The 24476-nt window shown below is 47.9% G+C and overlaps 1 protein-coding gene across 1 annotated transcript in view; it reads right to left on the bottom strand.

Moving 5' to 3' along the window:
* SEMA7A (semaphorin 7A (John Milton Hagen blood group)) overlaps positions 1-24476 on the bottom strand; it is a 64798-nt gene that overhangs the window by 4619 nt on the left and 35703 nt on the right. Inside the window, exons 2-10 of the mRNA XM_027858259.1 lie at positions 16239-16381; positions 14413-14454; positions 13342-13434; positions 12698-12782; positions 11187-11297; positions 9372-9511; positions 7929-8113; positions 6598-6706; positions 6058-6253 (exon numbers count right to left, since the gene is read on the bottom strand). Of these exons, the coding sequence (XP_027714060.1) occupies positions 6058-6253; positions 6598-6706; positions 7929-8113; positions 9372-9511; positions 11187-11297; positions 12698-12782; positions 13342-13434; positions 14413-14454; positions 16239-16381 (1104 nt within the window). The remainder of the gene's footprint in view (positions 1-6057; positions 6254-6597; positions 6707-7928; positions 8114-9371; positions 9512-11186; positions 11298-12697; positions 12783-13341; positions 13435-14412; positions 14455-16238; positions 16382-24476) is intronic.

Genomic DNA, 24476 nt, shown 5'->3' with positions numbered 1-24476 from the left:
CTCAGGACCATCCAGAGGTCATCCAGAGGAGGTCAGCTGCTTCTGGACAGCCCAGAGAACACAGAGAGCTGGGAAAGCTCATTACATACTCCACAGGAACTCCACGCCCAATTAAGCTGATTTTCCCATTAAGATTGTACCCAGAAGATATGGCTAGCACAGTGCAGACGTGGATCTAGCTGGTAGGATAAAAAATTGGGGCAAGGAGGACCGGCTTGTCTGACAACTCTGGAAGAAGACCAGAGATCAAGCAATTGTGACCACAGTGGAAAAATCGCCTTAAGGAAGCCAGTCCTGGAAGCTGGGAGCAACAAGGTCCTAAGCCCCCAGAAGGGAGGGAGTTGGGGGGGAGGGGAGGGCCAGGATCTGGACTTAGCTTTGACTAGGTGGTGCTTCACTTTCACTTTTAGAAAGATGGAATTCCCGAGTTAAAAGGGACCATGAATGTTTGCTGCATTGAATTGTTTTGGGGTGAATTGAATCAAAATCATAAAATGGTGATGTCTGAAGGAAGGAAACCCTACGGAACAGGGATTTGAAGCTGTGGGTTGAAATCTCAGCTCTGCCCCCAACTTGGTAACCCACAGAGTAAAGGTTTGGCTGCACTCAAAGCTTCCCCGGACGAAGGTTTGCCTCCCTCACCGGGAACAATCACCAGCTACGGAAAACGCACAGCCTCCCTCTGATCACGTCAGGGTTTCACAGCCCTTCCAAAGGAGCTTCTTTACTCTTCCCCCCCATGCTATATCCCCCACCTCCCTATCTTTGACAAGCTGCCCCCAGGCCTGGAATGTTCCCCCTCCCCATCTCTATCTCTGGGAACTTCTAGACTCCTTCCAGGCTCATCAGCTCAGTGCTGCTGCAGGGTCCCCTCCAGCCTCACTGCTCTCCTCCTCTGCAAATTATGCTCCATTTACCTCATATTTTTCTTTTCACTTCTCTGTGTTTGTGCCATTTCCCTCCAATAAAATGAAAGCTCTCTGAGAGCCAGAATATTTTCTTTTATGTCCTTATAACCCTAGCACCTAGCACAGTCTCTGGTCCATAGTAGGGCCATAAATGCTTGTAAATTGAACTGATCTGAGTTGAAATGCCATATAGTGTGGCTAACAGTCTCCTTCTGGTATCTAGGCCTGCTTCTTGCTGCTGCAGGCTCACGCCTTGTCCCTCTTAATCATTCTCATCACTTAGACACGCTCCCTTCCCAGATCTTCAAGGGTACTCTAGGTCCTAACTTCTGTCCCCTTTTCTCCCAACAAAATAACCTCAGGTCCCCTGAAAGCCGTGAGGCTTTCATATGCCCCTGGCCCCTTTAGTTCATAGAATCTTAGAATTCGGGAACATTAAAACCTAGAATCCTAGAGTGATCTGGAAGAGATCTTTAGAAATTTGTCTCACAGTGTAAAGTGTGCTGGATTTGGAGTCAGAAAACCCGGGTTTGAATCCCAGCTCCAATGCTTATACTAGCTATGTGACGTTGGCCAAGTGCATAAATCTCTTTGGATGTGTTTCATCATTTGTAAAATGAGAACATTTGACTTAGATTCACTTAAGTCTCGTCTATGTATAAATCCATGATCTTACACTCTGGCTCAGCTCCCCGATTTTTCAGATGAGAAACTGAGGCCCACAAAGCTTCAAGACCTTGTCCAAGGTCACACAGCTGATCAGTGAGCCAGGATTGGAACCCAGGAGTCTGACTCACACTCCAGTCATCATTCCACTACATCACAGACCTCCCTCTGGCCCGTCTACAAGGTCTCCACTTCTTGTTTCCTTTGAGGTTCTTTGAATTCTGCTGCAGGCTCAGAATCAGGAAAGACCCTGGCTATTCTGGTTGTCCTTCCTTGTGTAACATCGAACTGGCCTTGTCAAAGAAAGAATCCAATTCCCTTCAAAGGCCCGTTTTCCAGGAGGCTAAACAATAGCTTTCATGAGTAGGTCCTGGGTTTCCTGACCTCTATGAAAAGAGAACTTTGAGGTTTGTAAATAGGAGGAAATCAGACAATGTCCCAGTTGAAATAATCCTGGTGTACTATAAAAATAAGTTTTGTTATAAAAATAAACTGTCCGCAGAGGCCTACATATAACCAAAGTCCTTGAATCAACCTAAGGGAAACTCTGTCGTAAGCACTGAGGAGGTGGAGAGGGGAGAGAAAGGAGACTGTAATTACGGGTTTCTTTCTCCTAAATTCAACTCAGTTCAATTCAATGAACTTTTATTAAATGCCTCTAATGTGCCAAGCACTGTGCTATACCCTCCAGACAAGATGAAACAAGCCCTACCCTCAAGGGGCTTATGTTCTACTCAGGGAAAACAACACAGACACAATTAAGCAAATACTCCCCTGCTTATCCAACTATTACCTCTAGGATAAAGTATAAATTCTTCTGTTTAACTTTTAAACCCCTGCACAAGCTGGCCCCAATCCACCTTTCCAGCCTCACTGGACATTACTCCCTACCCTAGTCTCATGCAAACAAAGAGTCCTTCTCTCTGTCTCCCATTCATAATTCTCCATTACCCATCCTCATTCCTTTGCACTGGCCACTTTGCCTTGCCTGGATTACACTCTATCCTTACCACCACCTTCTCTCCCTTTAAGAAACATCTCAGCATCAGTTGGGGAATGGCTGAACAAGGTGTGGTATATGAAAGTAATGGAATACTATTGTGCTATAAGAAATGATGAACAGGCAGACTTCAGAAAAACCTGGAAAGACTTGTATGGTCTGATGCTGAGTGAAGAGAGCAGAACCAAGAGAATGTTGTACACAGGAACAGCCATGTTGTGCGATGACTAATATTGATAAACTTAACCCTTCCCAGCAATACAAGGATCTAAGACATCTCCAGAGGCCTTGTGATGGAAAATGCTATCCACATCCAAAGAAAGAACTATGGAGTTTGAATGCAGATCGAAGCATACTATTTGTTATTTTTTTTTCTTCTGTTGAGTTTTGTTTCCTCTTTCTGGTGGTTCCTCCTATTGGTTCTAATTCTTACTTACAACATCACCAATGTGAAAATATGTTTAATAGGAATGTATATGTATAGTCTATATCAGATTATGCGCCATCTTGGGGAGGGTGGTGGGGAGGAAGGGGGAGAAAATTTTTAAACTCAAAAGCATATGGAAGTGATTGTTGATAAATCAAAATTAATTAATTAATTAATTAATAAAAAAATTAATTAAAAAAAGAAACATCTCAGGTACCATCTTGGGCCTGAAGCCCTTTCTGATCCCCCCTACTTCTAGTGCCCTCTCTGCCAAACAAATGGTGTCTATGTCTTTATTAGCTTTATTTTGTATTATTATATTACATTTTTATCATTTTATATTAGCCTTATATTTATGCTCCATCTATTTTCATATGCATTTGTTTCCCCTATTCAAATAGAACTAGCTTGTGATTCTTTGTACTTATATCCCTAGTGTCTAGGTCGCTGTAATTCTTTAATTAATTTTAATAAATGTTTGATGCATTGATTAAATTTATTGGTTTAGTTATTTATCATTGAATTCATTAACTGCATTAATAAATGCTTGATGATTGTTGGTTGATTAGGGAAGGAACACAACAACTGGGGAAATCAGGAGCTGTCTCTTCCATGGGTGGGACTTAAAGTGAACCAGGGGTTTCAAGTAGAAGTCCAGACGAAGAGCATTCCATGTGTAGGGAACAAACAGCCAGGACAAGGGCACAGCCAGAAGATGGAATATCCTGCACAGGGAAACTACAAGGAGGCTGTTTCGGCTGGCAGAGGAAGAGATAAACAGATGGCAAGCATTCAGATTACTGTTACTTGCTCCCTGGGGAAGAGGCAAAAAGGTTCAGTCCTCCAGGCCCATGTTCAAGGTCTAGGGACGGAAAGAGGCCTAGCAGCAGACCAGATCTCCTACGACTGCCAAGGCTAGATGCACTACTCCACCCTAGTCCTTGGAGTCCCAGGTGCCTGAGGTAGTGACAGCTGTCTCTCCCCCCAAACCAAACTCTACCCAAACACCATGCCAACCCCCTGGCATCTGGAGCGGGGAACCAGTTTAGCCCAAGTTGACCTGGGCCCTCCTTCTATAGAAACATGACAGAAGCGATCAGCTAACATGTATCTATGAAGTACCTACTGTGTGCCAGGCACCATGCTAAGCTCCTGGTTGGTGCCCGTCCCAGGACCCTCTCTGCCTTCACTGGGTCTCTGACTAGGGCTGCAGCCACAACCCCTGCTGGGCTTTACCTCTGAGGCTTGTATTTGCATCAGACTTGGTTTTCTAGGGCAGCTCGTGAATGTCCAGAGACCACTCAGTCCGTTGTCCTAGCTTCAGACTCACAGAATCTCCAGAGTTGGGTGGCACCTCAGAGATCAACTAGCCTAACCTTTATTTGCCCAGAAATCCTCTCCACCACATCCTTTACAAGAGGTGACTCTGTCTATCTGCCTAAGCTCTCTCATGCTTTCAAAACTCTCCAGGGAAGGAGTTGTACTCACTCACACTCACCTGCCTCCTCTATAGAGAAGGTCGAGCAAAGAGCCCTGCACACAGCAAGCACTCAAACAGGAGGATGACAGTGATGAAGAAGCTACTTAGTCAGCAAACATTTATTAACCACCTACTGTGTGCCAGGCACTGTGCTGAGCACTGGGGATAAAAAGAAAGGTCCCCACACTTACAACTCCACATAAAGGCTAAATTGAAAGAGACTGGGAAAGGCTTTCTGTAAAAGGTGAGATTTTTAGCTGGGACTTGAAAGAAGCCAGGAGACAGCAGTGAAGAGGAAGAGCATTGCAGGCATGGGGGACAGCCAATGCAAATCATCAGCTTGGTCTGACCCTACCTTCTGGACCTGCTTCTAGAATCATAGAACCTCAGAGTGGGAAGGAACTTCAAAGGTCATCTAGTTCAACCTTTGTTTTTCAGTCATTTTTCAGTCATGTCTGACTCTCGGTGATTCCATTTGAGGCTTTCTTGGCAAAGATTCTAGAGTGGTTTGCCATTTCCTTCTCCAGCTCATTTTACAGATGAGGAAACTGAGGCAAACTGGGTGAAGTGACTTGCCCAGGTCCACACAACTAGAAAGTGTCTGAGGCCAGATTTGAACTCATGATGATAAATCTTCCTGATTCAAGCTCTATCCACTATGTCTCCTAGCTGCCCCTAGTTCAACCCTTACCTGTAGAAAAATCCCCTCTACAGCTTCCCCAGAGACTGGCCATTTAACCTCTTTCCACTTTGGGATGAATTCCACTCAAATTTGCAGTTTTTCCTAACATTGAACCTAAATCCGCCTCTGCACAGCTGTTACTTAACCATGATTTTTCTAGGGCAAGGTAGAACAAGTCTCCTTCATATGACAGCCTTCCAAATACTTCACGACAGTTCTCATGTCCCTCCTAAGTTTTCTCTTTTCCAGGCCACCCAGACCCAGTTCTTCCATCTGACCCGCACCCACATGGCATAATTTCCAGTCCCCTCACCAGCCTGACTGCCCTCTGGACATGTTCTACTTTGTCAATGTCTTTCCCAAAACATGACATGCAGAATTAAATACAATACTTGAAATGTGGTCAGGTCAAAGCAGAGTACAGAAGGACTCCAATCTTCTTTGCACTAGATCTGCTTTCTATTTCAGTGATAGTTTTTTTTGGCTGCCACATCCACTGAGGACTTACTGGACTTGCAGTCCACTAAGATCCCCTGAGTCATTTTCACAGAAGCTCTGATCTAACCACATCTCCCTCATCCTGCAGTTGTACATTTGATTTTTTTGAACACAAGGGAAGGGCTTTTACATTGATCACTATCCAATTTTGGGCTATTAGTTTTAGCTCGGTGTTTTAGGATAATGAGATATTTGGGGATCCTGATTTATACAGATGTTAGCTGTTGCCGCCAACTTTGTGGCACCTGAATTTGAGAAGAATGTCATTCACACACCTTTACCAAAATCACTGATTCCATTCACACCTTCATCCAGATCACTGACTTAAAAAAAAAACAGAGAGTGAATAAGGCCAAAGACAGTCGTTCAGAGAAACTGCCCAAAAACCATCCTCACCTGTGGCCAGGTAGAGAACGTCAAAGGTGGACCCATTCCTGGCCTGCATTTGGTGCACCAGGACTTTCTTGTAGTGATATTTAGAATGGAAGAAGGGTGTCTTGGCCCCAAAGGGCTCTACCCTCTGAGCCACCTCAGGGTGACTGTCAGCTACCTGGAATGTCTCTGTGGGTGTCAACTGTTGGTCAGGAAGGCACTAGATCAAGGAAAAAGGACACAGATTAGTGGGGAGGGGAAGATAAGATAACAACGGCAACCACAACAAATGATACCTTAGTGTAGGTAACACATTTTATCAGCATTAGTGTTTGCTCATTCTGAGCCTGGCTACAACCCTATAGGGTGGGGAGGTAGAGATAGATCTCCCCAGTCTCATTTTAACCTCCCACAGAGGTTAAATGATTAGTTAAATGATAGCTAGTTCAGTGTTGGAGGCAGGATTAGAATTCAGGCCTCCCTCAATCCCAAGCCCAGCACTCTATCTCTGTATCTGAAGATGGGGTGGAGAGGGAGAGGAAGGACCATAGGACTGATACTCACCTTGCCTGGTCGTGGGTTGGGGAGCATCCCACTGTAGCCTTTGAGAGGAGATGTACGGAAGATTTGGTCTATGTCACCAATGGAGTACACACAGATGGCCGAGTAGTTCCTGTGGGAGGCACGGAGTCCAGCCTCTGGTCACATCCAGACAGCTAGCCCAGCTTTGGGGAGGCCTCAGTAGCACACTTATCACCAGCAATAATATCAGCCCACAGGGCGTCACTGTGCTCGAGGGTAACCTAGCGTCCTCCCACTATAATCTAAGGCCTTTCTTGTCTTGTCAAAGGAAAGGACCTTGAGCATACTGCGATCTAGCCTCAACATAGAATCCCTGGCAGATGAGTATCCAGGCCCTGTCCCCAGTAGGCATGGACCATGGAGTACTACCATCTCTGCCTTCATTCTGTGCCTTCTGCCCAGTGGAAGGTAGCGTCTGCCCCCAGCCCTACTCCCTGGGCCTTAGAGCTGGGCACCCATGGAACCTCTTCGTAACAGGCTTGGATTTTCCCCTTCTCCTCCCCATTCCAACTCTGACCTAATCACAGGTAGTAAAGTAACTGTCACCAAAGATTCCATGTCTCCTTATATCCTTCCCCCATACACACTCCTTCTTGTTTTCAATCGATTAGCGTGATTAAGAGGCAAAAATTAAAAAGCTGAGCACAGTAATTGAGCCTGGTGTGATAACACCCCTTGAGAGACCAATGTGGCGGGAAGGGGTGGTATGACCTCACCTCACCTCCTTGGAAGCACATAGCTGGTGATCCAGAACTGGGAACTATGTCTCTCACAGAGCCCCCATAGAATCATAGAACCACAATTCTAGAGGTGAAAGGGACCTCAGGAGGCATCTAGCCCAACTTCCTTATTTTACAGATGAAGAAACAGAGGCTGGGGGTAGGACAGGGGAGAGTTGAGGACCCCATCCACTCAGTGAGGACCCTGTCTCTCTACCTAAATGACCTGTCTCCCTACCTGATACCCTATTTTTCTCCAAAAGGCCCTATCCTCTCCCTCTGGGCCCCTATTCCTATAACTGAGCCCCCTAACCCCCTTACTGAAAACATCCCTCAAGTATTCATCCCCTTCCTTCTTGAAATCTCCCTCTTTGACATCCTCCCCAGCCCCTCCTTTAGACCCCCCACTCCCTCCATGAGACTCCTACTCTCTGTCTGAGTCCTCATCCCTTTCCCCAAGCCCCCTCAATTTAACAGATTTCCCCCACACACACTCAACTCAACAACAGGTCCACTGCTCTACCCCCAACTGGTGCTTAGCTCACAGTCACAGCCATACTAACCAGACCCTTAGCACAGTCCTCCCCAGCTCACCAGGGATTGGAGAAGACGCCATAGACCTTTGTGGAGCGCCAGTCTCCTGTGGCATCAGGGACCAGGAAGACATCCTGTAGCCAGTTGAAGTTTTTGTTGGTGTCTGGGTCGCTGCACACCAGCATGGCCTTCAGAAAAGTGTTCCACTTGGAGGCAGACATGGAGCTAACGCCACCCCGGTCCCCCTGCTCAGGAGAAAAGGGAAAAGATGTGGGGTTATCACAAGGTGGGACCCAAAAAAAGGATCAGCAGCCCATCTGACCAAGAGGCAAGAGGACAGTCACAGGGGCTCCAGCAGTGGAAAGAAAATGGACTATGGAGTCAGAAGAGCTGGGTTCAAATACCATCCCCAACATTTGCTACCTCTATGGCCTTGAGCAAGTCACCTAATCCCCCTGGGCCTTAGTTTCCTGAGGAGTGGTACTCCTCAGAGAACCCTACTGCAATCCCAGGCTGAGGAAGATGGAGGACTTATCTGGAAGTTTCCCCTACTGGGACATGTCACGTTAAGGTTTGAGCATTGCCTGAAGAATATGGACCCTGCCATGCTATCATCAGGTAATAAAATAATCCCTGCCCACCAGAATGAGCAAATTCCAAGTATGATGCCAAGTAAATGGGTCCAGGGCAGAGATGGGAAGGGAGTAGATAAGGTGTCATCATAGGGGATGAAGCAGAAGCAAAACTGGGGGCTTTTCCTCCCACCCTATCTCTCTGCTGAAAAATTAATAAAAATGACCATCAATATTTTATTTAATTTTTTTCTTATTGAGCCTGACCTAAAATTTCATTGGTAGGGAGAAGTCTTCATAGGGAAGACTGCCAACATAAGTCAGCACTGCTCTGAAACTCAGGAGTTTTAGAGTTACTTAGACCACAGAGAGGCAATGACTTACCCTGGGTCATACATCCAATGTGAGTCAGAGCCAAGACTTGAACCCTGGTTTTCTCTGACTTTGATGTCAGCTCTCTATCCCCTAGACTATACTGTCTCCATAGCAACAACACAAATATAATAATGATACAATAATGCCTCACCCTTAAGTGACAGATTTTCCAAAGTGCTTTCACTGACATCTCCTCATTTGATGGTCACAATAGCCCATGAAGTTGGGAAGGTACTTTTTTACAGATGGGGAAACTGAGACTCAAAGAGAAGGGAAACAAGTTCCCTGAGGTTGCTCAGTGAATTAGGGACGGTGTGAAGCTAGAACACAGTAAGGACCTTATCCAAAGTCCTTTCCATTGGACCACCCTACCTTTTAGTATAGGACAGGGGTGTATCACTGAAGGAGGGACTGGGTCAATGATTCAGTATGAGATCCGGTCTCCAGTGGCCGGAAAGACTCTCACAGAGCACCAGCAGAAATGGCTACCTCCCCTGGGGGGTGGCCTGGCCCTCCCTGAAGCCCCCCCTCAAGCCGGCAAGTCCTGTGGCTGCACCTTACACAGTTGGGCCACCCTGGAGACGTTCATGGGGGCCTCGGGGCTCTTGTCAGGATTGTTCTCCCGGAAAAAGTAGTAGATTTTGTCTTCATAGGCCTCGTCTTGATTGATGATGGTGGCCTTAATGAACTGTGGGTCTGGAACAGACAAAAAGCCCCACCCACAGTCAGCCGCAGCACCAAGGTTCCGGCACCCTTGCCTAGTCTTTCTCCCCAATGCTCCTGCTGTCCCAATCCCTCCTATCCAAGAAAGAAGCCTCTTCCTCCCTGAGGACGGGACTGCATTGAGATCCTCCTGGGTTGGCATGACAGAGATGATACTGCTGAGCCCAAAGGGATGAACTAGGGGACTCGAGACACCACGTCAGGGTGGTGGGCAGTATATTCCTAAGGGGTGAGGGGTGGTTTCCTGGTGCCCCTCATGCCATCCTACACAGGCAGGCATCTGTTACATGTATGCATATGGCCAGTGCCCTAGCTGGTGCTCTCAGAGTCATGCCCAAGAGCAGGAAGTTCTAGGCCATTCCCTTCCTGGCACGGGGGATGGAGGAAGAGAGGGAAAATCAAGGGAATGAGGAGAGAATCGAGGGAGAGGGCTAAGAAAGGCATCGGTCTTCTGCTGAGGTAGAGAAGAGGCAGCCGCTTGTGTTAATATGTGGTGCCTTGGATTCCTTCTGCTAAGAACCTGAGGGGGCAGATGCAATAGTCCAGCGCTGAGAGGGCAGGGCTGGACTGGGGATGGGGCTGAGGCCAGGCCCCAGGAGAAGAGCATTTGTTTTTGTTTTGGGGTTTTTTGTTTGTTTGTTTTTTGTTTTTTGTTTTTTTAAGAGCATTTGTTTTTGAACCTTTGATGAGCACACCATCCGCAGAGAAACAATGACCTAACGTCCCTGGGAACTGCCAGAAGCTCCCCAGATGTTTTGGTTGTCAATAATGAGTTGGTGGGAGGGAGGCTAGAAGGCCTCCTGATGAGATCAGCCCTCCCCAGGGCAGGAGGGCAGGCAGGTCAAGGGCAGAGAGAGGAATTCCTGGCCCCACTGGGGCTGCCTCCTCCCTGGGGCTCCCAGGAGAACCACTGAGCCCCAGCTTGCTGACGGCACATACACATGCTGAGTGCCCGCCTTCTGTTTTGTTCTTCCACAAATGCACCAGCCTCAGGGCCAGCTTTCATTTCCCAACAGGTGTGTGGAAAGTCCAATTTAGCTGTTTGGCTGTCCTTTTTCTCTCCTCCCTCACCTAGCCTTACCCCCTCTCTTCCCTGCCCCACCACTTTGCCTTGACTAAGTCTTCCCCCAAGCTCCTAACACCCCCAACCATGTGCACAGCTCTCACCCCGCTCCCTAACATGCACTCTTCACTTGAATCTCAGGTCTGCCCACCATCCCTTAACCTGGGGCTCACTCCTACCTACCTAGCCTTCTCTGCGCCTCTCCAAATACTACCCCCCTGTTTTTCCAGCTCACATCCCACGTCCAACAGGAAGACTTCTGAGTCTCCTCCAGCTCTCCATAATCTCTCCTTCCCCTGACTTCCTGCAGCCCTTACTGTCTGAATCATACCATCTACCCCTCAATCACTGACCACTTGGGGTTGTCCTTTAACTGTTTCACGTGTGTGAATTGTCTGTGAACTCCCTGAGAGTAGGAGGAGAGGGAAAAATCCATTTCACCTCCTCCTGTCCTCTCCTCCTAACCTCCCCATCAACTCCAACCCTACAGTCCCCACAGAGCAGGCAGAGGGGTGGGATGGGGTACAGGGGAGGTGTGAGGGTGAGTAATAAGTCCACAGCAAGGAGGTCAATTGATTGACTCACTCTGCATGACCATGTCACTGGTGTACAATTCCCGCTCTCCTCCGATGCGCCGGAACCTTGGGATCTTGCCGTTATATTCTTGCTTTCTGATAGTGGAGTAGACCTGGTCGTCTGCAGAGGGGATAGAGAGAAGGCCCCTCGTCAGCCACCACTACCCTTACAGGAGCCCACACACTCTGAGAGGCTCCTGAGGCTTGCAATACCTTTCACTGGCTACAGTCACCCCACCCAAAAGACTGAGCTTTCCCAAATACCCCTGTTTCTTTGCAGAATTGGGGGTCTATGGGTATGAAATAATACATATGGTATCAGATGTTTCTGAATATTTTTCTAGTTAACTTTGCTGAGATTTTTTCCCCCTCTTTTTTCTTCTCTGTTATAAGGGATGATTCCGTGGAAGCATGTAAAAACAAAATAGCTCAATAAAAATTAATTGCCTTAGCCTTTCAACTTATGGATGTTCATGGTCTAATTACTCAAGAATCTCTCCCAGATTTCCAATAAGCAATTCCATGCATAGAATGTTTGGGGCAGCTAGGTGGGTCCATAGTGCATACATCACCAGGCCTGGAGTCAAGAAGCCCTGAGTTCAAATTCAGATCCAGACAGTTACTTGCTGTGTGACCCTAAGCAAGTCATTTAACCTCTGCCTCAGTTTTTTTAACTGTAAAACATGGCTAAAAATGACATTTGTTTCCTGGGATTGTCATAAGGATCAACTGAGCTATTTATAAAGCACTTAGCACAGTGCCTGGCACATAGTAGGCACTTAATAAATATTTGTTTCCCTCCTTCCCAGAGAAAGGCAACATGGCGTAATAGAAAGACCACTAGAAATAACTAGTACAGTTCCCTTACCCATCACAGTACTTTAATTCAATTCAATAAGCATCTGAATCAGAGGACTGTGGTTCAAATTCAAGCTCCACCTGAATTCAAATCAGGTCCCATAAGCATTGTTCTGGTTGTACAGTTGATGAAGGCTCTTGTAAATTGAACTGGGCCCACTGTTTTCTCTCTGTTTTATTTTGCTATTTCATCAGAGACTTTTCCATTCACTTGCCATAAGCATAAGCACATCATTTTCCTTTTCTGGGCTGTAGGGTCATAGTATTTCAAAGATTTCAAGCTGGTGGGGCCTTAGAGGTCCATCCAGTCTAACCCCTTCATTTCATAAATGAGGAAGCTGCGCTGACTTGCCCAAGGTGACACCACCGGAAAGTGTCTGAAGCAGGATTCAAACCCAGATCTTCCTGACTCCAAGGCCAGCTGTCTACCCACCAGAACACAATGCCTCTCTATGAGAATTTCCTTCCTCTTTCGAATGAGGGAGTTGAATCAGAGAATTGCAAGATCCCTTCCTGTTCTAATATGTGATACAACGAATACCACAGTTTTACACACATGTATCAGAGACAAGTGTGTGTGTGTCATCAGCAAGCTTGCCTACAAGTTTGGAAATCCCTCCAGATGGACCTCAGCCCCTCCTCCTTCCCAGAACTGCTACGTACCACTGAACAGGACCAGGGAGTTCTCATCTGGGCTAAACGGAGCATAGCCCCGTCTTTCCCCAAGCAGAGTAAGGTTCTTGTTATTCTGGGAGAGAAAGAACAGGCAGGGTCAGCCTGGACCTGCCAAAGTCCACTTTGCTCTTCAGGTCTATGAAGGATGAGGGTTCTTGCTCAGTCCCCCGCCCTCCATCCCTTTCCCTGAGCCTCCCACCTGAAGACCCTTCTCCACTCTCCTCTCTGCCAATCCATGCTCCTCTGCTCCCTCAAAACTCATCAAACCCCCAACTCCTGCTCACTTCATATTCCCTCATTATTAATACACTTGGCCTAGATTAAATTGTCCTCTCATGTCTCTGGGGTATGTGTGTGTGTGCGTGAGTGTGTGCTCATATTTGTTTCATATAATTGTCCTCTCCCCCCTTTCCCTTCAGACTGAAGTCTCATATAACAGGAACTCTTTTTCTTCTTTCTGTTTCCCGACATGATGCTGACTGGTCATTCCTCAGAAGGATGTCAGAACACAGCCAAGCCCCACTCCCCTGACCTTGACCCCCACTCTCCTGCATCCTCTTTGGCTAGGATGGGCCAAATTTTCCTCAGAGCCCAACCCCCGCCCCAGGCTGAAGGTGGGAGGGTGGCCTCACCAAATTCCAGCAGCTAGGGTGGCGAGCGTTGGTCCCACAAATAAGCAAGCCTTCTTTCTGCTTCTCCAAAAGGGTGATGTAGTTCTGACAGTCCTAGCAAAGATAAAACAAGCGTGGAAGTTTTAAGGTTGACACAAAACAGTAAGCACCCCAAAGGGGGAAGCATCAATCAAGGGAAAGGGACCCAGACAATGGGGCCCGAAACCATGAGTCCAGAGAGAAGACCTAATTTGCTGGAAGTGCGTTTCTATTCAACATAAGAATTTCCTAACAGTCAGAACTATCTAACAATGGAAAGGACTATTGTGTGGGAGAGGGAGTTAGTTCCTGGGTAACAGAGCAGTATTGGAACAAAGGCAGGATGATCGCAGGTTTGCCATAGAGGAGGTTCCTGCACTGCGTGGAGGGTTGTTCTGTGATGAACAAAATGGGATCATTTCCTTAACTAGAGCTGGTCCAAAAAGTAGGATCTAGGGACAGCAATTCTTCTGTCACAGGAAGTGCCTAAACAGAGGCTAGATGGCTACTGGTCAGAGAGATTGTAATGAAGATTCATGCTCCCTGGCCCTTTCCACTTATAAGATTCTATAAGATTACGCCTCCAAAGGGCTGACAGAAAGACAAAGAGGCAGACAGTTTACTCTTCCTTGTCTATACCAGGCATGGAAAGCAAAAAACAAAAGGTATCTCATATCCTATCCTAAGACACCTATCTAGCCCCATCCTCAGGGGACCAGGCCATGGAGCAAGAGTCAAGGCCTCTTTTACCACTAGGAAAAGATCCAGGATACCTCATAGAAGAAGGCCCTTGGATTCTTTTCCCACAGTTCTCCACATTGACAACTGCTACACATTTCTCCAGCAATTTGCTCCCTTCCTTGCCAAGGACACCTACCCCCAGAGGTGGGGCAAAGAACAGGGCTCCCCTGCTCCAGTAGCAACAGGATAGGCTATTCCCCATCCCAACAGCAACCAGGTAGGCTGAGAAAAGTAGGAAGGTAGCTGCTGAGGCTCATCTCCTAGGGCCACCCCTCTCTACCCACATAACCTATAAGACCCAGGCTTACTTACCAACTGATTCTGGCAGAACAATTTATTGGGATCGAATTTCACCTGTGTCAGAGAAAGAGAACAAAGGTAACATTGGCCCATACTGAAGTGATCAAGAAGGAGGGGCAGTGTTATCTGATGGTCAGAGCACAGACAGCCCCATAGTTTTAGGTCTGAATCCCAGACACAGCTCTCTCATCCCCTCAACCCCAACCCGGAGAGGTGCTCTTGCTTTTCTGAACAAGTTACCTAACTGGGGGTGGAAAGAGATCTCTGGGGAATGGAAGTAGCCACAAACTACAGGGTTTCCTGTCTTTTCAATGTCTCTTTGATTCTAAGCAAGCCCCTTGCCTCTCAGTGCCAATCTCCCCATTAGCGTCAAAGCTCTGAGAGTAGACCCTGAGACTCCACCTGTCCCAGACCCCAGAGTTCCCAGAGGGCAGAGCCCCAATTTCCTTTCTGTGTTTCTTGAGGAAACAAGAGAGCCTTCTCCTCCCTGGGGTCACTGAGGAAAAGGAGGGACCTTGGTAAACAGGAAGACCTATTAACATGAACATTTTTAGCTCCTTGGTTCAAAGCACTCCTTCACACTGGGGATCTCCCTCTTTCTCCGAAGGAAAGGAGGCCCAATCTCATTCTCCAGGGGGGCAAACTGAGGTCCAGAGGCACTCAGCGATTTCTCCCTAGAGGTGGTCACCATGAGTCACTCATTAAACTGAGACTGGAACCCAGGTCCCAGGCCGCCAAGATTAAGGCTCTCTTTCCACCAGAAGAGGTGTGGGACTCATTAGCTAATGTTTGTTAAGTGCAATTATATCAGGCAGTTTCCACCCCCAGGCTCCTCCATTTGGCCTATTGTTCAGGGCTCTACTCTCAGAGAACCATTTATGACAGATGGAGCAGGGAGGGGAAGCCAAGCCATCCCCACCCTCACCTCCACCCCCACCCAATTCCCAACTCCCAAGGGAACAGAGAGGCCCAGGGTTTAGAAGTGAGATGTTTCACCCTCCCCTCCCCCACCAACTGTGGAAACCTTCAGGGGTTTTGGCAGAGGCACAGATGAGAAACATTCATCTGATCTTCCCCTTCCTGGAGGAGGAAGGAGGAAGGAGAAAGGGGAAGGTTAGAAAGAGAGGAAAGGTTGTAGGGAGACAGGAGAGGGGAAAGAAGGTAGGGGAAAGGACAAAGAGAGGAAAGAGAGGAGAGGGAGAGGAGAAAGGGGAAGGAGGGAATGAGAGGAAAGGTTGTAGGGAGAGGAGAAGGGAAAGAAAGGACAGGGAGAGAAGAAAGGGATAGGAGGCGAAGGGAAGGGAAAGGAAGAGAAGCAAAGGAAGAAGGGAAAGGAAAGGAAAGGAGGGGGGAAGAGAAGAGAGGAAGGAGAAGGGGGACAGAAAGAACGGGAAGACAGGAGGGAGACAGGGATAAAAAGAAAAAGGAGATGAGAAGATAGTGAGCTGAAACAAAAAAGCCCAAAAAAGTGAGAGACAAAGAGAAAGAGGAGGGGAAGGGAACTAACAGAAGAAAGCAGAAGGAAAGAAGTGGGAAGGAAGAAAGGGAAAAGAAAAGAAGGATGGAGCAGAGGGAAAAGAGGGAAGGGGAATAAGGGTTGAGGAGAGAAGAGGGAAGAGGATAAGGAGGAGAGGTGGAATAGAGAGAGAGAAGGAAGAGGTGAGAACAGCAGGAGGCCTGTGCTTTCCAGGTGCCCAGAGTGGGCCACTCAGAGCTGCAGAAGCTGGAGGAGAAGATGGCAGGGTTGTCTGGGAGTGGGCGGTAGAGATTGGGGGTCAAAGAAGAGAAAGGCTCATTCTAACTTGCCCTGGACAAGGGGGAGGGAGCAGAGCCTTTACCGTCCTTAACGAGGCATTTTTCCCCTGGATGAAATCAAAATGATAGAGCTTCCCTCGTCCTCCCACCACGACAGAGTTGCTGCCCAGCTCGTGATACAGCACCGTGTGGGGCTCGGGCTCTGGGAAACTGTAGCTCTCCTGCCCTGCAGAGACCAGAGAAGAAGAGACAGGTTAAAGGGAGGAAGAAAGGAGAGAGAGGGGATCGAGTATCACAAAGCCAAGGGGGAAGACAAATGGTGCATCCCCTCCCCCACCTCACATCAGTCCCATCCCTCATTGAGGAGAGATGTGTTTTGAACCCTGTTCACATATCATTCCTCAGGAAGCCTTCACCGATTGATTCCATCTGACTTTCCTGGGGAGGCCATGTCTTTCCTCTTCATGCAGTTCCCCAAGGGCAGGGGACATTTCTCTTCCTCTAATTCTCCCAGTACAGACCAACACAGTATCAAAGAGGCCGCTGTCCATCCTTGGGACTGTCTTTGCCTGCTGTTTGAGATTCTGGGTTACTCTTAGGAAGGAAGGAAGGAAAGAGGGAAGGAAGGAATTAAGCATTTATTAAGCACTTACTATGTACCAGGCACTGTGCTAAGTGCATTACAAAAATTAATTTAGGTCCGGGGTTCTTAACCTTTTTTCTGTCATGTCAGTTAACAAGTACCCTGCCATAAGCCTGGTGCTGCAAATACAAAGAGAGAAATAAAACAGGATCTCTGCTCTCAGGGAGCTCACAATCTAACGAGGGAAACAACATACAAACAATGATGTATAAGCTCTATACAGTATAAACGGGCAATCATTTCAGAGACAAGGTAGCGGACTCTCTGTACCAATATGTGATGAAGCCTATAGACCCCTTCTCAAATGCATCAAATAAAATACATGGGGTAACAAAGGAACCTAATTCTATTTCAATGAAGTTTTCAAAATATTTTTTAAAAACCCCAAGTTCCTGGAGCGCGGGTTAAGCTCCCTCCAGGCAGGCCCCGTCAGCGACATCCCACTAGCTTCTGGAAGCAGAGGGAATGACAGCAGTTCCAGCCAGCAGGTTACATAACAAAGAAACCGTCTTTGGGAAACCTTGAACTGCTGCATCTCATCATAGAACCTGGGAGGTTAGAACTGGAAGCAACTTAGAAATCAGTCTTTCCAGGTCTCCTGGGATGAGTCTCAGAATCAGGAAGCGATCGATCGGCACAAAGTCACAGAGCTCCTGAAGGATTCAACCTCGGCCCCTTAGCTCCAAAGCCAGCATTCTTTCCATTCTACTGCCCTGTCTCTCTCATCCCCAAGGTTCCTGACACCGAGTTTTCCCCTCCTAGCCATTCAGCAAACAAGCATTCTTGTGTGCTCAGGTCTGCTTAAAGGAGAAGATGCCTGAGGTGCTGTTGGGGAAAGAATATTCACCCGTGGTATAATGTATACAATGTTGGATTTGTTGTTATTGTTTGTCCTTCATTACTGAAGAGGATCATGACATCAAGAAGGTGATGCCATGACCCCCAAGTGAATTGGATTTGAGTGAGGAAGGGCTGTGCAAAGTCACCAACCTCATTTTCTCCTCCAGAGTCACCTGGGTCCAGCAGCCAGATATAGATCAGGATGATTGCAGATGGCCCTGGAAGAATGCTGGACTTAGAGGGACCAGGAAAACCTGGGTTCAAATCCTGCTTCTGACACCTACTGGCTGTGAAGCCCTAGAAAATTCACTTAATTTTTCTGAGCCTCAGTTTCCTTATTTGTAAAATTAGGAGGTTGGACTAGATGGCCTGAGGTCCCTTCTAGCTCTAAATCTATGATCCTATGAACTGGAAGATTGTAAGTGATAATAGCAAGAGATAAAGCATTTATTGAGCACTTACTGTATGCCAGGCATTGTGCTAAAGTACATAGGGAAAAAAAAAAGTGAGGGCCTCAGATTCAAGGGTTGTTCAAGTTCATGGAAATAGATGAATAAGGTTCAGAGTGGTCAAGGAAAATTCCAGGCAGGAACAGAGGCCCTCAAGAATTGGTAGGCATCAGAATTACAGGCACAGCTGGGAGTGACTTTGGAAACTCTATTAATCCTTCCTCTATAGAAAGTTGTAAATGATGTAGTAGACAAGTCTTTGAGAGTTATCTGAGGCTGAGAGGGCTAAGTGAATTGCCAATGCTTAAATGTGGTGGTGAGAGAAGAGGAGGAAGAAGAAGAAAAAAAAGGAAAAGAGGGAAAAAGAGAAGGAGGAAGAAGAAGAAAAAGAGAAGGAAAAAGAAGAGGAGGAAGAGGATTTGAACCCAGGTCCCCCTGACTCAGGTCCGGCTTGCTATCCAGTAACCCTGCTGCCTCTAGGAGAAGGACCTTGGGAATCATTTATCTACCCTCTAATACAAAACCAAAGCCCAGAGAAGAGACATGGTTTGATCTTGACCATCCAGTTGGTGGCAGAGCCAGACTCAGAATACAGGTCTCCAGTCAGCCAGCCCAGTTCTCTTTCTCCCATACTACCGGCATAGTACACTGCACAATCTAGTTTATAGGGTCTCACGATTGAAAGCGACATCAGAGATCATTGACATCGCCCCACGCCTGAGCAGAAATACCTTCTACAGCATCCCTGACAAATAGTCATCGAGCCTTCACTTGACAACCACTGTTGACCGAGGGGTCATCTCACCATTCCACTTCCCACACCTCCAATGTTTAAGAAACTATTCCTCATGTAGCCAAGAGGCCTGGGTTTGACCCTTGGGTCTGCCCCTAGCTAGTTATGGGCCTTTGGGATTGGGAAACTTATTCTTTTATATGGCAGTAAAGAAAGTACTTTGGCAAGTGTTATATAAATGTGTATTATTATTGTTGTTGTTGTTGTTACTAAATCATCAAAGAGAAGAAACAGCATACTGGATGATGAGAACAGCATAGGCAAAGGTGCGATGGTGAGAAAGAATCTAGTATGTATACAGAACAGAGAGGAAACTAGAGAACAGAGAGGGGGAGGGCAATGTGTTGGAGAACAGTAGAGAAGGAGGATGGAGCCTTGAAGGTCAAACCATGGAGTAGAAAGTAGGCAATAGGGAACCATTATAGATTCTTTAGGGAGAGGGGAGGGGAGGAACAACATACGAGATCAGTGCCTTGAAAGAGCAGTCAGGAAATACTTTTGTTGTTGTCTTGTTTTTTAAGATTAGCCTGATAACCACCTATATCTTCAGTATTATCTAGGAAGGTTAATTAGTCCTAAGAGCTGTTCTTGGAATCCTCCAAAGTAAGGAAAACTGCCTAACCTGCTCTCTGGGTGCTGGGCACCATGCAGCACAAAGAAAGTCACTCAGCCTGACCTCTGGCGGCTTCCAATCACAGTGTTCAGCACTGGGCCACCTCCAAGGCCAGGAATGTCTACAACACACACAGAGACCACATAAGCATTCATCCCCATCTCTGGGACTCCCATCAGCCAGCCAGAAGGCCTGTCAGCCTTCTCCCCTCCTATCCAAAGCCTCCCTGGAGACGGCCCGTCGGCCCAGACGGTACCCACAGCACGAATGCCAAGCAGAGAGATGGCAGCCGGTGCCAGCCTGCCCACAGATGCTCCCCCAAGTCCTCTCCCCTCCCCCACAACATATGGACTATGGGGGAACAGTTATGGAGGGGGGAAGGAGGGAGACATCACAAAAGATATGACTTCCTCAAGCCTGGAGAAGACAGGCTTTCCCTCTGTAAGGGGAGAGGTAGGATGGGAGGGGGTTGTGGATGCTGTTAAGTGAGGGAACAAGAGAGCTTCTGTTAAGGATGCAGTCAAAGGCTCTACCACCCTCCCACTGGAGCAAAGAGGAGCTGTTTTTCAGGGTCACCTGCGGCACCCAGACACTGTTGCCCCTCCATCCCTGGCTGAACCACTGCCCCCCAGTTCTAGGTCTCCACTTCAATCATTCCCCTAAACTACTGTGTGACCCTGGCTCCTTGTGCCCCCCACATAGGGCAGAATGGTCTCTGATCTTCCAAGTTCCAAACCCCAGTTTGATTGAATTAATTAAGAAATAAGAGTGGGAGGATTGTATCCTGGAGAGTCTCAGGGCTGGGGTGTACCATCACTAGAGGCCACTGGGGAGATGGCACTGGTCCTGGGGCCCACTTCAAGGATTCAAGTTACTAATGATCCAGGAGGCTGCTTTGGCCCAGATTTTCCCCCTTCTCTGTCCCACTTCCTCTAGGGAGCCTCTCCTGACTTCTCCCACCTTTTGTGAGCCTGCATAAATACCAGACTCACACATGATCCTTCTGCTCTCCAATTGTCCTCATTATGTTCCAAGGCCTGGTCACGTCCCCCAACCAGACTGAGAACTCCCAGACGGTGGGAGTTGGGCCCCCCCCTCCTCCTGTCTTTCCCACAAGGCCTGACACAAAGCTGAGGATAAGAAAGGAGATAGGGAGAGGACAAGAGTCCTCAGTAGACTTATTGGTTGCCAGGCAGATTGATGAGGGTTCACAAGACATTTGTTATTCCAAGGCTCCTGAAGCAGGGCCAGGGTCACCAGAGTGACTGCCTGTGCCTTTAAAGGCAGAAGGGCTGACTGGGCAGAGGAAGATTCTGACCAAGGAGGAAACAGTAGATTCGTTGCCTCTAGGGAGAAAATGTATCTTCCTTGCTTCAGAATGTAGCCTGAGCTGAGAGCTGAACAGGCAGCATCTTGGGGGGAAAGAGACCAGGCTTGGAGTCCAGAGTCCCGGGTCTCAAACTGGCCAGCCTTACAACCTTGGGCAAATCATTCCAACTCACCAAGCCTGTTTCCTTATCTGTGCAATGGGAATAATACTTCTCTATGAACAAAAGATGACAAGATCACAGACTTAAACATGCAAGGGGTGTTAGAGGTCACTAGGACCAAGCTTTTTATTTTACAGATGAAGCAACGGAGGCCCAGGGAGGTGGTGACTCACCCAAGTGATTATTCTCTCCTCTGAGAAAGGGATCTCAGGCCTCAGCAGAGGGTGGGGAGGAATTTTCAGGGAAAGGCAACCCTCTGAGGGACCAGGAAGCACAGCCTGTGGGCCGTCACCAGCTCTTCCAGGGGTATAGTCAGACCTAGGTAGAGATTCGGGCCCCAGAAGGGGTCCATATTGACCGGGCTCCTTGGAATCTTAGGAACAAAGTCACCCGAGACATCCCCGTAGCTAATAGTAATAGAATAACTTCTCCACTGGTCAGGGAGTAGAGGTAGGTAGGGTATACCCAGGCAAGCAACTCCTCTCAGAACCCACTGAGTCCTGACCTGGCCACCAGCCCCAGCACCAACCCTGGCTGGGCAAAAAGCCGCTCTCGCAACCTCAGTGGTCCCATGAGGTCCGGATATGAATCAGTCGTGTTGGGGTTGAGGCTAGCAGAGCATCAGACTGCAAGTGGCCAGTTAGATGAACCCCAGCCTGGACAGACAAGAGACTCCTCAGTCCCTTGCTTTCAACAGCCTTGATACTCCTGAGGTCCGACCCAAGTCCCTGCTGACACAATTGGAATCCCCTGTCATTTGGGCTACATTTCAAAGAAGTCCGCCATGAGACCTAGAAGATGTGAAAATTGCCACAATGCCATTCTTCTCACAAACAAGTGTGCTTCCTAGCTCTCTGAGCAAACCACTTCCTCCACTCCGGTCTTCTTTCCTCATCTGTGAAAAGAAGGGGTTGGATGAGATGGCCACAAAGGTCCTTTCCAGCCCATCCCAATTCCTAGAACTTCTCCCCACTTCCTTTCCCTTCTCCCACTTTTACATCACTTGAGGTATTGACCTCTAGACCCTGTTAGGACTCATCTCATAAAATCCTAGGAATCAAAGTTACAGAAGACTGTAAATAATAGTTATAATAATAACTACCATTCATATAGCACTTCACAAATATTATCTAAGTGGCTTGCTGGGGTCACACAGCTAAGAAAATTGTCAGAGGTTGGATTTGAACTTGGGTCTACCTGACTCCAGGCCCATCAATCCATCCATTATCACTGCTGACAGATGCCTTACAGGTCAAATAGTCACAGGAGCACAACTCTAGTGCTGAAAGGGAACTCAGAGGCCAATTTGTCCAATCTCATTTTACAATTGGGGAAACTGAGGCCCTGAGGTTTAGGTGATTTGCCCAAGGTTACTGCAATCTAACCGACAGCTAGGACTAGGACCCAGCCCAAGTCTTTCCAAGAATCAACAACATCTCCTCTCTTTAGAGTCTGTGCTCCGGGGTGAATCTCCTCCTTCCTTGGTTGGGTGAGAGGGTATGTGAGCTAAGGAGCTGAGTCAGTAGCTAAAGGACAATGAGGAAAAGAAAAACACTCAAGGTCACTGGCCTGTTGCTTCATGCCCCCCAACCCCCACAAGCCCTTGTTTGAAGTTCTGCAAATGTTAAGAAATGGGGCAGGGGGTTGGGGACTAGATTATTAAGTCTTTGGTTTTCTCCTCCTCCCAAGAGAAGAATCTGGATCCCTTGAGGGCACCTAGCAAGGTCCTAGGCTTCACCCAAATTGAGGGCCTCTCATGGATTGGAAGCCCTAGGCAGTTCAGCACAGAACTTCTCCTTTCCTTCCCTCTTGGAGGGCAAAATTATACTGGAAGGTTTTGGGTTTCCTGACTCAGCTCTCTGCCATCTCCACTTTCATCCACTCACCATGCTGAGGCACAAGTTCCCTCCACACTGGCCCCCTGGGAGCCTGGCCTGGGATCCAGACTGTCTGTGTGCCCCCCCTCTTCTGCCCTTACTAAATGTCTTCCCAGAGTAGGCTCATCCTTCTGCCCCACTAAGGCCAGGTTAAAAAACAGCTGAATTCACATCTTGGAGATATTGGACCATTCCCTGGGAGCATTTCCAAAAGCTTATCACATCTTAAGCGGTGATTGACCCTAAGGGCAACCTCCAAACCTGCCCCAGGCCCAAGACTTCCAAAGCAGGTTTTGACCCCCAACCCTGCTCCCACCACCCCATATTGTGGCCCAGGCATTATTAAGCCCTGGGTTAGACAATGGAGACAGAGGGAGGAAAACACATAGACCCCCAAACTCAGAGAGCCTCCTATGACGAGGCCAGGCTCCACCTCCAGAAATGCTATAAGAACACCAGCAGATAATAATTAATATGGTACAGACCATCCCACTCAGGAGATTTGGGATAAAGGAACAATAATATTAATAATACCTTGAAATAGCCTTACACTTTTCATAGCTTTTCCATTATCTTCACTGGGTCCCACAACACTCCTGTGAGGTAGGCAGGGCAAGCATCATTAACCCCACTGATGAGAAACTTGAGACCCACAGAGATTAAGTGAATTGCTCAAGGTCACAGAACTCTTCAGTTGTTGATAGAAAACCGGAAACCAGGTTTCACAGTAGAATGAGGGCTGGATATGAACCCAGAAGAGCTGGATTCAAATCTTGCCTTCACTACTTATTCCCTGAATGATCTTGAGCAAATAGCTCAGCCTTAGGCCTCAGTTTCTGTAAAAAGAGAAAGTTGGCTTAGATCACCTCAAAGGACTCGTCTGGCTCTATATTTATGATCCTATGAATCCTGGTTCAACCATCGGCATGGGAAGAAGAGGCGGAGGTAATCCAGGAAGGCTTCCTGTTGATGGGAGGAAAGGCAGCATGTCCTAGGGAAGCAGGAGATGAGATGACACCAGTTTGGGGGAAGGGGGCGAGGAGTGAACAAGAGCCCCAGCTCATCCTCTGCTCTGGGCCCCTGTTCACCCCACCAGCCAGAGCTCAAAAGGCCCAATTGTTCCCTACAGAAGCGTCCAGCCGCAGGATGAATGCAAGAATGAGCGGCTTTGTTCATTTCGGGGATGAGGAGGGGGGTGCTGCCATCAGCACTCTGGGTGATCTGCCTGGAGCCCAAGTGAAGAGGAGGGCAGCAGGGGAGCCAGAAATCCCCGGGACCAAGAAACCCAGCTGGCCTCATCCTTCTGAGGGAGGGGCAAAAATACCAGGGAGCTGCAGGAGTCCTTCGAAGCCCCCTTGGTTGTGGAGGGAAGCCCCAGACATCTGCCACCTGGACCTCACCATCTACAAGGAGGGAACCCTGAGCCTGAAAGGATAGCTAGATAGATAGGGCGTCAGCTGCTGCTGCTGCTGATTACCATTTACTGTGCCCTGCTGATCACTCTCTGGTGGCGCTGACAGGGGCTGGGTTTTTATTAGTTATTAAATTTAGATCCCTGCTCTTCCCACTCCCTCCACCTCACTGGTAAAAGCACAGAGGAAGAAATCACCTCAGAA

The sequence above is a fragment of the Vombatus ursinus genome, unplaced genomic scaffold (assembly GCF_900497805.2).
Source record: "Vombatus ursinus unplaced genomic scaffold, bare-nosed wombat genome assembly UNPS02012811.1, whole genome shotgun sequence".
NCBI lineage: Eukaryota > Metazoa > Chordata > Mammalia > Diprotodontia > Vombatidae > Vombatus > Vombatus ursinus.
The sequence above is the reverse complement of the archived record's forward strand: the minus strand, read 5'-3'. Positions and strand labels throughout refer to the sequence as shown.